The sequence below is a fragment of the Bison bison genome, unplaced genomic scaffold (assembly GCF_000754665.1).
Source record: "Bison bison bison isolate TAMUID 2011002044 unplaced genomic scaffold, Bison_UMD1.0 scf7180017864105, whole genome shotgun sequence".
NCBI lineage: Eukaryota > Metazoa > Chordata > Mammalia > Artiodactyla > Bovidae > Bison > Bison bison.
Genome location: NW_011494677.1, coordinates 209,563 through 220,580, shown reverse-complemented (window position 1 = coordinate 220,580; position 11,018 = coordinate 209,563). Strand labels below are relative to the sequence as shown.

General features: G+C 38.1%; 1 protein-coding gene across 1 annotated transcript in view; it reads left to right on the top strand.

Moving 5' to 3' along the window:
- Positions 1-11,018, top strand: part of ADAM9 (ADAM metallopeptidase domain 9) — a 92,986-nt gene that overhangs the window by 53,694 nt on the left and 28,274 nt on the right. Inside the window, exons 13-15 of the mRNA XM_010838755.1 lie at positions 4,088-4,180; positions 5,418-5,613; positions 8,836-8,941. Coding sequence (XP_010837057.1) covers positions 4,088-4,180; positions 5,418-5,613; positions 8,836-8,941 — 395 coding nt within the window. The remainder of the gene's footprint in view (positions 1-4,087; positions 4,181-5,417; positions 5,614-8,835; positions 8,942-11,018) is intronic.

Sequence of the window (11,018 nt, the reverse complement as noted above, 5' to 3'; positions counted from 1 at the left end):
ATTCTTTGGAACTCTGGCATTCAGATGCTTATATCTTTCCTTTTCTCCTTTGCTTTTCTCTTCTCTTCTTTTCATAGCTATTTGTAAGGCCTCCTCAGACAGACATTTTGCTTTTTTGCTTTTCTTTTCCATGGGGATGATCTTGATCCCTGTCTCCTGTCTCATACCCCTTATTATTTCCCAATCCTCCTTATGCCATCACTGATCTGCTATCATTGTACTACAGATATTGCTGTCATTAGTGTGCATTTCCTAGAATTTCATGTAAATGGAATGACTCTTTTTATCTAGGTTCATTCACTCAGCATAGTTATTTTGAGATTCATCCATGTTGAATGCTACTGTGTCAGTGGTTCATTCCTTTTTATTGTTGCTCATCATTGAGTAGTATGGAGATACTACCTGCTGTTTATCCATCTGTTGATGGTTATTTGGGTTGTTTGTACACCAAGACCTGCTGTGAACATTCACAGTCAAATCTTTATATGGATTTATGTTTTCACTTCTCTTGGGTAAATACCTTGGTGTGAAATGACTGGGACATATGGTGGGTGTATATTTGACTTTCCAAGGAACTTTCAAACTGTTTTCCAAAGTGGTTTTACCATTTCACATTCTTGCAATCAGTGTACCTGAGTTCTAGTTCTTTTTAAGTCATTTCTTCCACCTCATATGGTCAGTCTTTTCAATTTTGGCTTTTTTGTTAGATGTGAAGTGGTGCCTTACTGAGGTTTTAATTTCCTTTTCCCTGATGACTAGTGATGTTGAACATGTTTTCATGCGCTTATTTGCCATCTCTATTTTCTTTTTTGGTGACATGTCTCTTAAACTCCTTCCTGCCTTTAAAAATTGGGTTGTTTTCTCATTATTGAATTTTGACAGTACTTCTTATGTTCTAGATAACAAATACTTAATCGGATATATGATTTGCAAGTATATTCTCCCATTCTTTTTTTTTAAGTACTTTAACAGTATCTTTTGATGAGTAGAAGTTTTATATTTTGATGAAGCCAGTTTGTGCCTAATGGGTTGTGCTTTTCATGTTGTATCTAAGAAATCTTTGCCTAATCCAAGATTGCAAATGTTTTATCCTGGAAGCTTTGTCATTTTAGGTAATGTATTTATTTAGGTTTATGATCCATTTTGACTTAGTTTTTTTGTATGGTGCATGGTTTTAGATAATTTTACAAATTTTCAGGTTTTTATTATGAAATAATTACAAACTGACAGAATGTTGCAAAAACAGTCTGAAGAGTCCTATGTATTTTTCACCCACTTTCCCACAAAGGGTGACAAATTGTTTAGTGATAGAGCCAGTACTCTTGCCTGGAAAATCCCATGGACAGAGGAGCCTGGTAGGCTGCGGTCCATGGGGTCGCTAAGAGTCAGATACGACTGAGTGACTTCCCTTTCACTTTTCACTTTCATGCATTGGAGAAGGAAATGGCAACCCACTCCAGTGTTCTTGCCTGGAGAATCCCAAGGACGGGGAGTCTGGTGGGCTGCCGTCCATGGGGTCGCACAGAGTCGGACACGACTATAGTGACTTAGCAGCAGAGCCATATCATATCAGTGATACTGACATTGGTATCATAACTATTAAAAGTTTACAGACTTTATTCAGCTTTTACCATTTTTAACCTGCAGTTGTGTATGTACTTTTATGTAGTTTTATGCCATATAGAGATTTATGTAACCACCACCTCAATTAAAATACAGAACTATTCCATCAACTCAAAAGATCTCCCTCCTGCTACCTCACTGTAATCACATCCACCCTCACTCTGGCCCTTATCCCTGCCCCTGGCTTCTATCTGTGATTTTGCCATTTCAATAATGTTTGTCACTGCAATAATAATGGAATCATACAACATATAACCTTTTGAGGCTGACTTTTCTCACTAAGTGTAATGCTTTTGAGGTCAGTCTATGTTGTTGTTTCATTACTTTTTACTGGGGAGTAACAGTCCATTGTGTGGATGTTACTTCACAGATTTGGAGTAATGTTTAGGCTGGTATTTCCCCTAGCATAAAGGGCCTATCTGAAGTTTGTTAAACTATTCATCCATTAAAAGATATCTAGGTTGTTTCTTCTGCTGCTGCTGCTAAGTCACTTCAGTCATGTCCGACTCTGTGCGACCCCATAGATGGCAGCCCATCAGGCTCCCCCGTCCCTGGATTCTTACCCGGATTCTCCAGGTAAGAACACTGGAGTGGGTTGCCATTTCCTTCTCCAATGCATGAAAGTGAAAAGTGATAGTGAAGTCGCTCAGTCGTGCCCGACTCTTAGCGACCCCATGGACTGCAGCCTTCCAGGCTCCCCCATCCATGGGATTCTCCAGGCAAGAGTACTGGAGTGGGGTGCCATTGCTTTCTCCGAGGTTGTTTCTAGTATTTTGCTATTATGAATAAAGTTTCCATGAATTATATTCTACTCTTTATCATCAGAGAATTAAAGAAAAATGTGGTCTTCATGAGTAAGAGATGAATCTCATCAGAGAAATGTATAATAAAGAACCAAATGGAAATTATAGAACTTACCAAAAAGTTTAATAAGTGAGATTCATGGATATAATTAATAGCAGAGTAAGATGACAGAAAAAGAGTCAATGAACATAAAGTAGAACAAAAGAAATAATCCACATCTAAAGGAAAAAGAGAAAAGATAAAAAAAAATGAACAGAATATCAGGGACATGTAAGCAATATCAGCTAGCCTAATGGAATTATAAGTGAAATCTCAAGAGGAGAGGAAGGAGAGAAGAAAAGTATTCAAAGAAGTAATGGCTGAAAATTTCCCATATTTAACAGAAAGCATTGAGTTACAATTCCAAAACACTAAGTAAAGCCAAATCAGAATCATTATAAAGAATGATCGTGGGTACATTGTAATCAAAGTGCTGAGATAAACAGAAAATAAAGCAAGAAGTCAGAAGAAAATCTGAAACAAATAGATCAATAGTGGCTGATTTGGGGGCCAGAATACAATAGAACAGCAGATTTATGGTTCTGAAAGGAAAAAAACCCATCATCCTAGAATTCTGTAACATAGGAAAATAAATATTCTTCAATGATTAAAGCTTATTTCCCCTATCTCCTTCTTGCCTCCTTGTCCTCCTCCTCCTTTCTCCTTCCTTTCACAAACAATTCAGACTTCAAGACATTAGTTTCAACATAGGAGAATAGCTGTGTCTGGGTGAGGGGTTGGAGGATGGGAGTGATGAGCCATGGTGGCCCAAAGTGGGGTGAGAGAAGTCAAGCAGTATAATGTCCACATGGGTAAAAACCTACCCTGCAGAGAAGTCAGACCCTGAACATGAAGAGAAGTGCATTTATGGATGCTTAATTTCCTGTGGAAATTGGAGAAGAAATGGGCTACCCACTCCAGTATTCTGATCTGGAGAATTCCACGGACCATATAGTCCATGGGGTCGCAAAGAGTCGGACATGACTGAGCGACTTTCACAGTTTCCTGTGATCATTAAACTTACTGTTATAGACTGAATGTTTGTGTTCCCCAAATCCATGTGTTGAAACCCTAACCCCCAAGTCTATCTGTATTTGGAGAAAGGACCTCCAGGAAAGTAGTTAAGATTAAATGAGGTCATAAGGGTGGGTCTTGATCTGGTAGGATTAATGTTCTTATAAAAAAGAGCTTGCTTGCTCCTGTCTCTTGACACATGCTCTGAAGAAAGGCCATGTGAGCACACAGCGAGGAGGCAGCTGTCTGCAAGCCAGGATGAGAGTCTGTGCCAGAAACTGAATTGGCTAGGACTTTGATCTTGGGTCTCTAGCCTCCAGAGCTGTGACATAATAAATTTCTTTTGTTTAAGTCATTAGTCTATGGTATCTTGTTCTGGTAGTCCCAGCAGACTAAGACACATACTCTCAGTCCTTTGAAATACATTGAGACCTACATAATAGCTGAAGAGTCGCTGGTAAATCCAGAAGGATAGTAAGTGACTGTCTCCAGAGAGTACCTCTTACAGCCAGGTTAGAAAGAAGCATAGGTTGAAGGGAAGAATTTTGTTAACGAGTCTTGATGGCAATAATTTCTTTCTTTATTGACAGTCATTTTCTCTTCTCAGGAATGTGAATTGGACCCTTGCTGTGAAGGAAAGACCTGTAAACTTAAATCATTTGCTGAGTGTGCATATGGTGCCTGTTGTCAAGACTGTCGGGTAGGGAATTCCTCCCTATTTGGAAAAAAAAAAAAAATAGGAAAAGGAAAAATGTGCCTGTATCAAAATTGGTTTTCTCTGATTTGTAAGAGAGCACTATTTTTAGATGGAAAATTTGATTTTATGATTAGATGGAAAATTTTATGATACTTGTTTGCAGTTTTGTATCATCTTCTTTTATGGCAAATGGTCTAAAGAAATTTTTTTCTGATTTATGAGTGACCTATGTTTTTCATTAGAAATTCAGTAATAGAAAGTTGACACTGAAAGACCCTCTATCATTTTACCCCCTTCATTTAGCCATTGTTGATAATTTATTAATTTAGTCACTTTTTCCTATGTAAATATGAATATGTGTGTGTGTGTGTAAGTGGATAAACATGGGTATACATATTTTTACTATGTCCTTTTTTCAGTAATATACTATTGATTTTCTTCCATTCATTTAGTTCTATAGGTTTATATAGTTAGTGTTCCTTTATATGGCTGTACCATAATTTCTTTATCTGATCAACTAATGATGGACATTTAGATTGCTTCCAGTTTTTGCTTATAAGTAGAATTGCTGGAGTGTGCATGTGAAAATTTTGACACACGTTTTTATACTGTCTGCAGATGTGCCAGTCTGTATTTGCCAGTGTAATCAATGCACTGATAACTGTGCAGTGTACAGTATTGATTATATTATATAATCATTTTGTTTTCTCTTACTAACATGTCTTCCTTGGTGGCTCAGACGGTAAAGAGTCTGCCTGCAATGTAGGAGACCCAGGTTTGATCTCTAAGTTGGGAAGATCCCCTGGAGAAGGAAATGGCAACCCTCTCCAGTATTCTTGCCTGGAGAATCCCATGGACAGAGGAGCCTGGTGGGCTGCAGTCTATGGGGTTACAAAGAGGTAGACATGTCTGAGCAACTAACATTTTGACTTCACTTATTAACATTTGTTGTCAGCCAGTGTTATAATCCAGGTTAGTTTGATAGGTGTAACGTGGTTTTATATCTTCGTTTAATTTGCATTTCTTTTGGTCATCTCTGATGCTCTGCTTTTTTCATTTTCCATATTTCATGACTTTTATAAATTGCCTGTTATTGGCCTTTGTTCACTGTTCTATTGGGTTATTTAATCTTCTGTTTTTGTTAGACCTTCTTATAGATATAAATACTGTGGTTTCAAATTTGGTTAATTTGTGGGAATTTTCCTGATATTCCTGTTCAATTTCAATCCTATTATCCTAGTTCCGTCCAGGAGGCACTTTGTGCCGAGGAAAAACCAACGAATGTGATGTTCCGGAGTATTGCAATGGTTCTTCTCAGTTCTGTCAGCCAGATGTTTTTATTCAGAATGGGTATCCTTGCCAGAATAACAAAGCCTATTGTTACAATGGCATGTGCCAATATTATGATGCTCAGTGTCAAGTCATCTTTGGCTCAAGTAAGATATTTTATTTATATTGATTGCTTTGCTTTTATTTATATATTTTTTACTTTAGTTTTTGTTAAAAATGAAAATTGAACATTATTGCTAAAATTGAAGTTCTGTTTTCTGTCTCCTATCACGTCTCCATCTTTCCTTCTCCATAGGTAGTCAAGGTCATGAATTTGATGCATCCAAGTTCATTTGGTGATTTTTGCTTTTACTTTCTCACTGCCCTGTCCTGTGTATATTAACATTATATGTATATATACATGCACAGTATTGTATTTTAGCTTTAATAAACTCATGTAAATAGTATGGGGATATACACATGGATCTTCTGTTTTCATTGTTCACTCAAAATGTTTTTGCATTCTGTCTGTATTGCTGTATTTGGATCACAGAGCATTGTGTTATATAATTGGAATCCATTCTTTTCCTAGTAGTATATATATATTTTTTTATTTTGTGTGTCTTAAAAATTTTTTTTTTTATCAAAGTTAGACATACACTAGATTATAGAGTCAAATTATTCATCAAGATTCTATGAAAAAGTAAAATGTACTTCCGGGCTTCCCAGGTGGTGCTGTGGTAAAAGAACCCACCTGCAAGTGCAGAAGATGCAAGAGATGGGGGTTCAATCTCTGGGTCTGGAGGATCCCCTGGAGTAGGAAATGGCAACCCACTCCAGTCTCTCCTGGAAAATTCCATGTACAGAAGAGCCTGGCAGGCTGCACACGATGGTGCTGCTTGACTGAGCACGCACTCATCAAAGTACTCCCACTTAATAGCTCATCCCTGAAGGCTACCACTATTAACCTTTTCTTCCTCCCTTCTAGTTAATTACTTTGTTACTGGCTCTAGGTCTTTAGATAATTTCTTGGTCATGCTACTTTTTTTATTTTTCCATTCTAGGTATTAAATGTTAATTTTTCACTGTGGAGGATAAGGATTAAATTTCTTCCCTTCTCTTCTCCCAACACTTGTCAACTCTTATCTACTCATGTTCATTTTTCATTCTCCATCTTCTTAATATGGATTAATTATAATTTTAGGTAGAGCTGTGTTGACTCTTGTAATCTTGTGATTTGTAACAAACAAATAAAAAAATTGGTCTTTGTTCAGTTCCTGGCACGAACTCCTAAAAGCTTTGGAATTTCCCAAATGATAAGAGCCTTGAAAGTGTCTTTTGTTATGTCAACCAGGTGACTTTTTGGCAAATCCCTTGGTTACTTAAGGATGGGCTGGTTGCCAGAGAACAAACCCTGTGGTTAGTGGTTGGAACTTTAGTCCCCCTACCTCTGGGGAGGGGAGAAGAACTGGAGATGGAGTTACTCTCCAGTGGCCAGTGGTTTAATCAATCTGCCCATATAATGAAGCCTCTGTAAAAACTGGAAAGGATAGTTTGGAGAGCTTGGGACTTCAGTGAACTTGTGGAGAGGCAGGAAGAGAGCCTGAAACCTCCAAGCCCCTTTCTACATACCTTGCCCTGTGCATCTCTTCCATCTGTCTGTTCCTGAATTATTGATATATTCTTTGATAATAAACCAGTAATCTAGTGAGTAGAAGTTTCTCTGAGTTCTGTGAGCTGCTCTAGCAAATTAAATCCAAGGAGGGGGTCATGGGAACTTTGACCAAATAGGCTTTGAGGAGAGACCCTCTAAGGAGAGACCTGCTCAGTCGTGTCCAACTCTTTACGCTCCCATAGACTGTAGCCTGCCAGGCTCCTGTGTCCATGGAATTTTCCAGGCAAGAATACTGGAGTGGGTTACCATGCCCTCCTCCAGGGGACCTTCCCAACCCAGGAATCAAACCCAGGTCTCTGCATTGCAGGCAGATTCTGTACCATCTGAACACCAGGGAAGCCCTCTGATATATTGGTTTGTCCAAAAGTTAATTGGTTTTTCTCTGTTATGGAAAACCTAAACAAACTTTTTGGCCAAACCAATATTCTGCACTAATGGGCAGGTTTATTGCTGTTTAGTCACTCAGTTGTGTCCAACTCTTTTGCAACCCCATGGACGGTAGTCCAATGGGCCCCTCTGTCCATGGGATTCTCTAGGCAAGAATATTGGGATGGGTTGCCATTTCCTCCGCCAGGGAATCTTCTCAACCCATGGATTGAGCCTGTGTCTCTGCATCTTCTGAATTGCAGGTGAATTCTTTACTGCTGAGCCACAGGGGAAGCCCTGATGAGCAGGCTATTGCAGACCAAAAAAAGTAATTACAGATGGGGGGGGGGAGATTGTTGTTAATTTAGCTGCATTTTCTTATATAAATGTGAGCATGTGTGTTTTGCTAGGGTTATTGCCATGTGACGTTTATCCTGTGCAAGTATTCTGCATCCATTTTCAGATTACTTCATCCTCTGCCTTTTTTATGCCATCTCCTTTCACTGCATGTCCATTTTCTTTTAAACTGAACAATATTGTACCAGGTACGTAAGATAGGCACATGAATTTCCATCATTATATGGATTCCATTATATGGAAAGTACTGCCATTTTGGCTGCAAAATATTTCCAAATAAAATATTTTTAGGAATATGTATAAGTGGCAAAGTTGAGCATTAAAGGATACATATATAAAATACAAGAAAACAAGAATGGATTGATACTTTGACAGTGTCATGGCTGTTTGTCAGTGTAATTAATACCTAAATTAAGCTTCCATATATAGTAAATTGGGCTGCCCTGGTAGCTCAGTGGTAAAGAATCCACCTGCCAATGCAAGAGATACAGGTTTGATCCCTGTGTGAAAAAATAATAGCTGGCAGTGTTTTCACCAACCCTCCCTAGCCTGATCTAACCAGGGGTGCAGTGGAGCTGTGAGAACAGTGAAAATAAGTAGACTGAAAGTGCTGCCATACTGTGCATGGTTTTTGACTTATTTATAATTTCATCTTCTTTAATGACACTTCTTTGAGTACCTGAGTGTTCGAATGTTTAATGTTTAAGTACCATGCTAATGTTTAAGTACCAACCAGGCTTTATCTTTACATCTTGTTGTTAATTATAAATGTGGAGCAAAATGTTTCACCTGTAGGTTCTGAAATTTTTTCATAGTTGTTGAGGCAGTTCATCCAGACGTATGGACTGTTGTGGCAAATGCTTTTATTTGTGAATTAAATTGCCAAGTCTTAAAAACATTAAAAAATTTAAAAATTTTATTGGTGTATAGTTGATTTACAATGTTGTGTTAGTTTCAGGTGTACAAATTTTTTTTTTTTTTTATGTTACAGAAGCCAAGGCTGCCCCGAAGGAATGTTTCCTTGATGTGAATTCCAAAGGTGACAGATTTGGCAATTGTGGTTTCTCTGGCCATGAATACAAGAAGTGTGCCATTGGGTAAGTGGAGGCAAAAAAAAAAAAACAATAAGAAAAACACATGAAAGAATGTGATATCAGTCATCTATAGGAAGTTTTGTAGCTCCTTGTGACTGTTTTCTCCTCCTTAAATGTATAACTTTTCAGACTTAACAATTTTATAAAACATGGCTTCAGAGAGACTGAATATGAATGGTAAAATAATGCATAGCTTTTGACATTAACTGTCTAAAATATAATGTTTTTTATAATATCACTTTTGTTTATCCTTGTTCTATAGTAAAAGCCTCAAATAAACATTCTTCTTCTTTTTCCTTTTGTTAAAAGATTTGAGTGCTAAACCCATATATAAAGGTACCTGCAGAATTAATTCAGAACTTCATAATTTTCTTCTGGCTCTATATAATTTTAAAGTCATTAATTAGAAAACTTTTTTGTTTCTATAACATTTGCACATTGTGAAAAATAATATTGCAAAGTTATAAACAAGAGAAGAGTTATCATGATCTCTCTTTCTGTATATGTTCACTAATTTCAGTGTACGTATGTCTTCTTTTATTTTGATTCTGTGCACCGTACACATACACAGTAACGTTAATTTTAAAAAAATTGGAATTAGTCTATAATACGGTGCTTTCCAGATACACAGATAGATAAATGTAGGTATGTAAACATATAAATCATTCTGAATGGAGCTCTTCTGGTGGATGTGAGGGCAGGAAATTCCTACCAGCTGAGGTTCACCCAGAGGCTTTGACCATGAAGCCATGGGGCTCTAGAGAATGAGCTGGATACTCACTGCTGCTGCTGCTAAGTCGCTTCAGTCGTGTCCGACTCTGTGCAACCCCATAGACGGGAGCCCACCAGGCTCCCCCGTCCCTGGGATTCTCCAGGTAAGAACACTGGAGTGGGTTGCCATTTCCTTCTCCAATGCAGGAAAGTGAAAAGTGATAGTGAAGTCGCTCAGTCGTGCCTGACTCTTAGCGACCCCATGGACTGCAGCCTACCAGGCTCCTCTGTCCATGGGATTTTCCAGGCAAGAGTACTGGAGTGGGGTGCCATTGCCTTCTCCAGGAAACTCACTAGACTGTATTATATCTGTTGCAGTGCTAACATTCTGTATCAATTATTTTGTTTTTTGTAATAGTCATATTTTTATTCTAAAAATGGTTATAAAAAGCCAAAAAAATTAAATACATAATGCTGTGCTTCTCTTCTACCCACTTCACCTCCTACTCTGTTGGGTAATAGCAAAGCCACTGAGATAAAACAATGCTCATGAAGAAGAAATAACAACTGTGACATCCATGTTCCTAAATCTAACAGAGTATCTTTAGGTCTTCAAGCTTCTGGACCTTTCAGTAGCATTCATCTATGTTGAGCATTTTCTCCTTGAAGAAGCCCCTTTGTTGGCTTTTGTGTGGAATGCTCTTCTAGTATTTTTCTCTGTTTCTGGATGCTTCTTTAATGTATTTATTTGTAGGCTTATCTTTCTCTACTGAGCCATTAAATGTTGAGAAATACTTCCACTCTACTGATCTGGCCCTCTGCCACAGGGCCATGACATGTGGTGTTCCTTCTGCTTAGTTTGCCCTTTTGTCTCTGCCAGATCTCATTTTAACTAACTCCTTTAAGATAAGAATAGCAAGGAGAGATAAGAAAGCCTTCTTCAGCGATCAATGCAAAGAAATAGGGGCAAACAATAGAATGGGAAAGACTAGAGATCTCTTCAAGAAAATTAGAGATACCAAGGGAATGTTTCATGCAAAGATGGGCTCAATAAAGGACAGAAATGGTATGGACCTAACAGAAGCAGAAGATATTAAGAAGAGGTAGCAAGAATACACCCAAGAACTATACAAAAAAGATCTTCACAACCCAGATAATCACGATTGTGTGATCACTCATCTAGAGCCAGAGATCCTGGAATGTGAAGTCAAGTGGGCCTTAGGAAGCATCACTACAAACAAAGCTGGTGGAGGTGATGGCATTCCAGTGGAGCTATTTCAAATCCTGAAAGATGATGCTGTGAAAGTGCTGCACTCAATATGCCAGCAAATTTGGAAAACTCAGCAGTGGCCACAGGACTGGAAAAGGT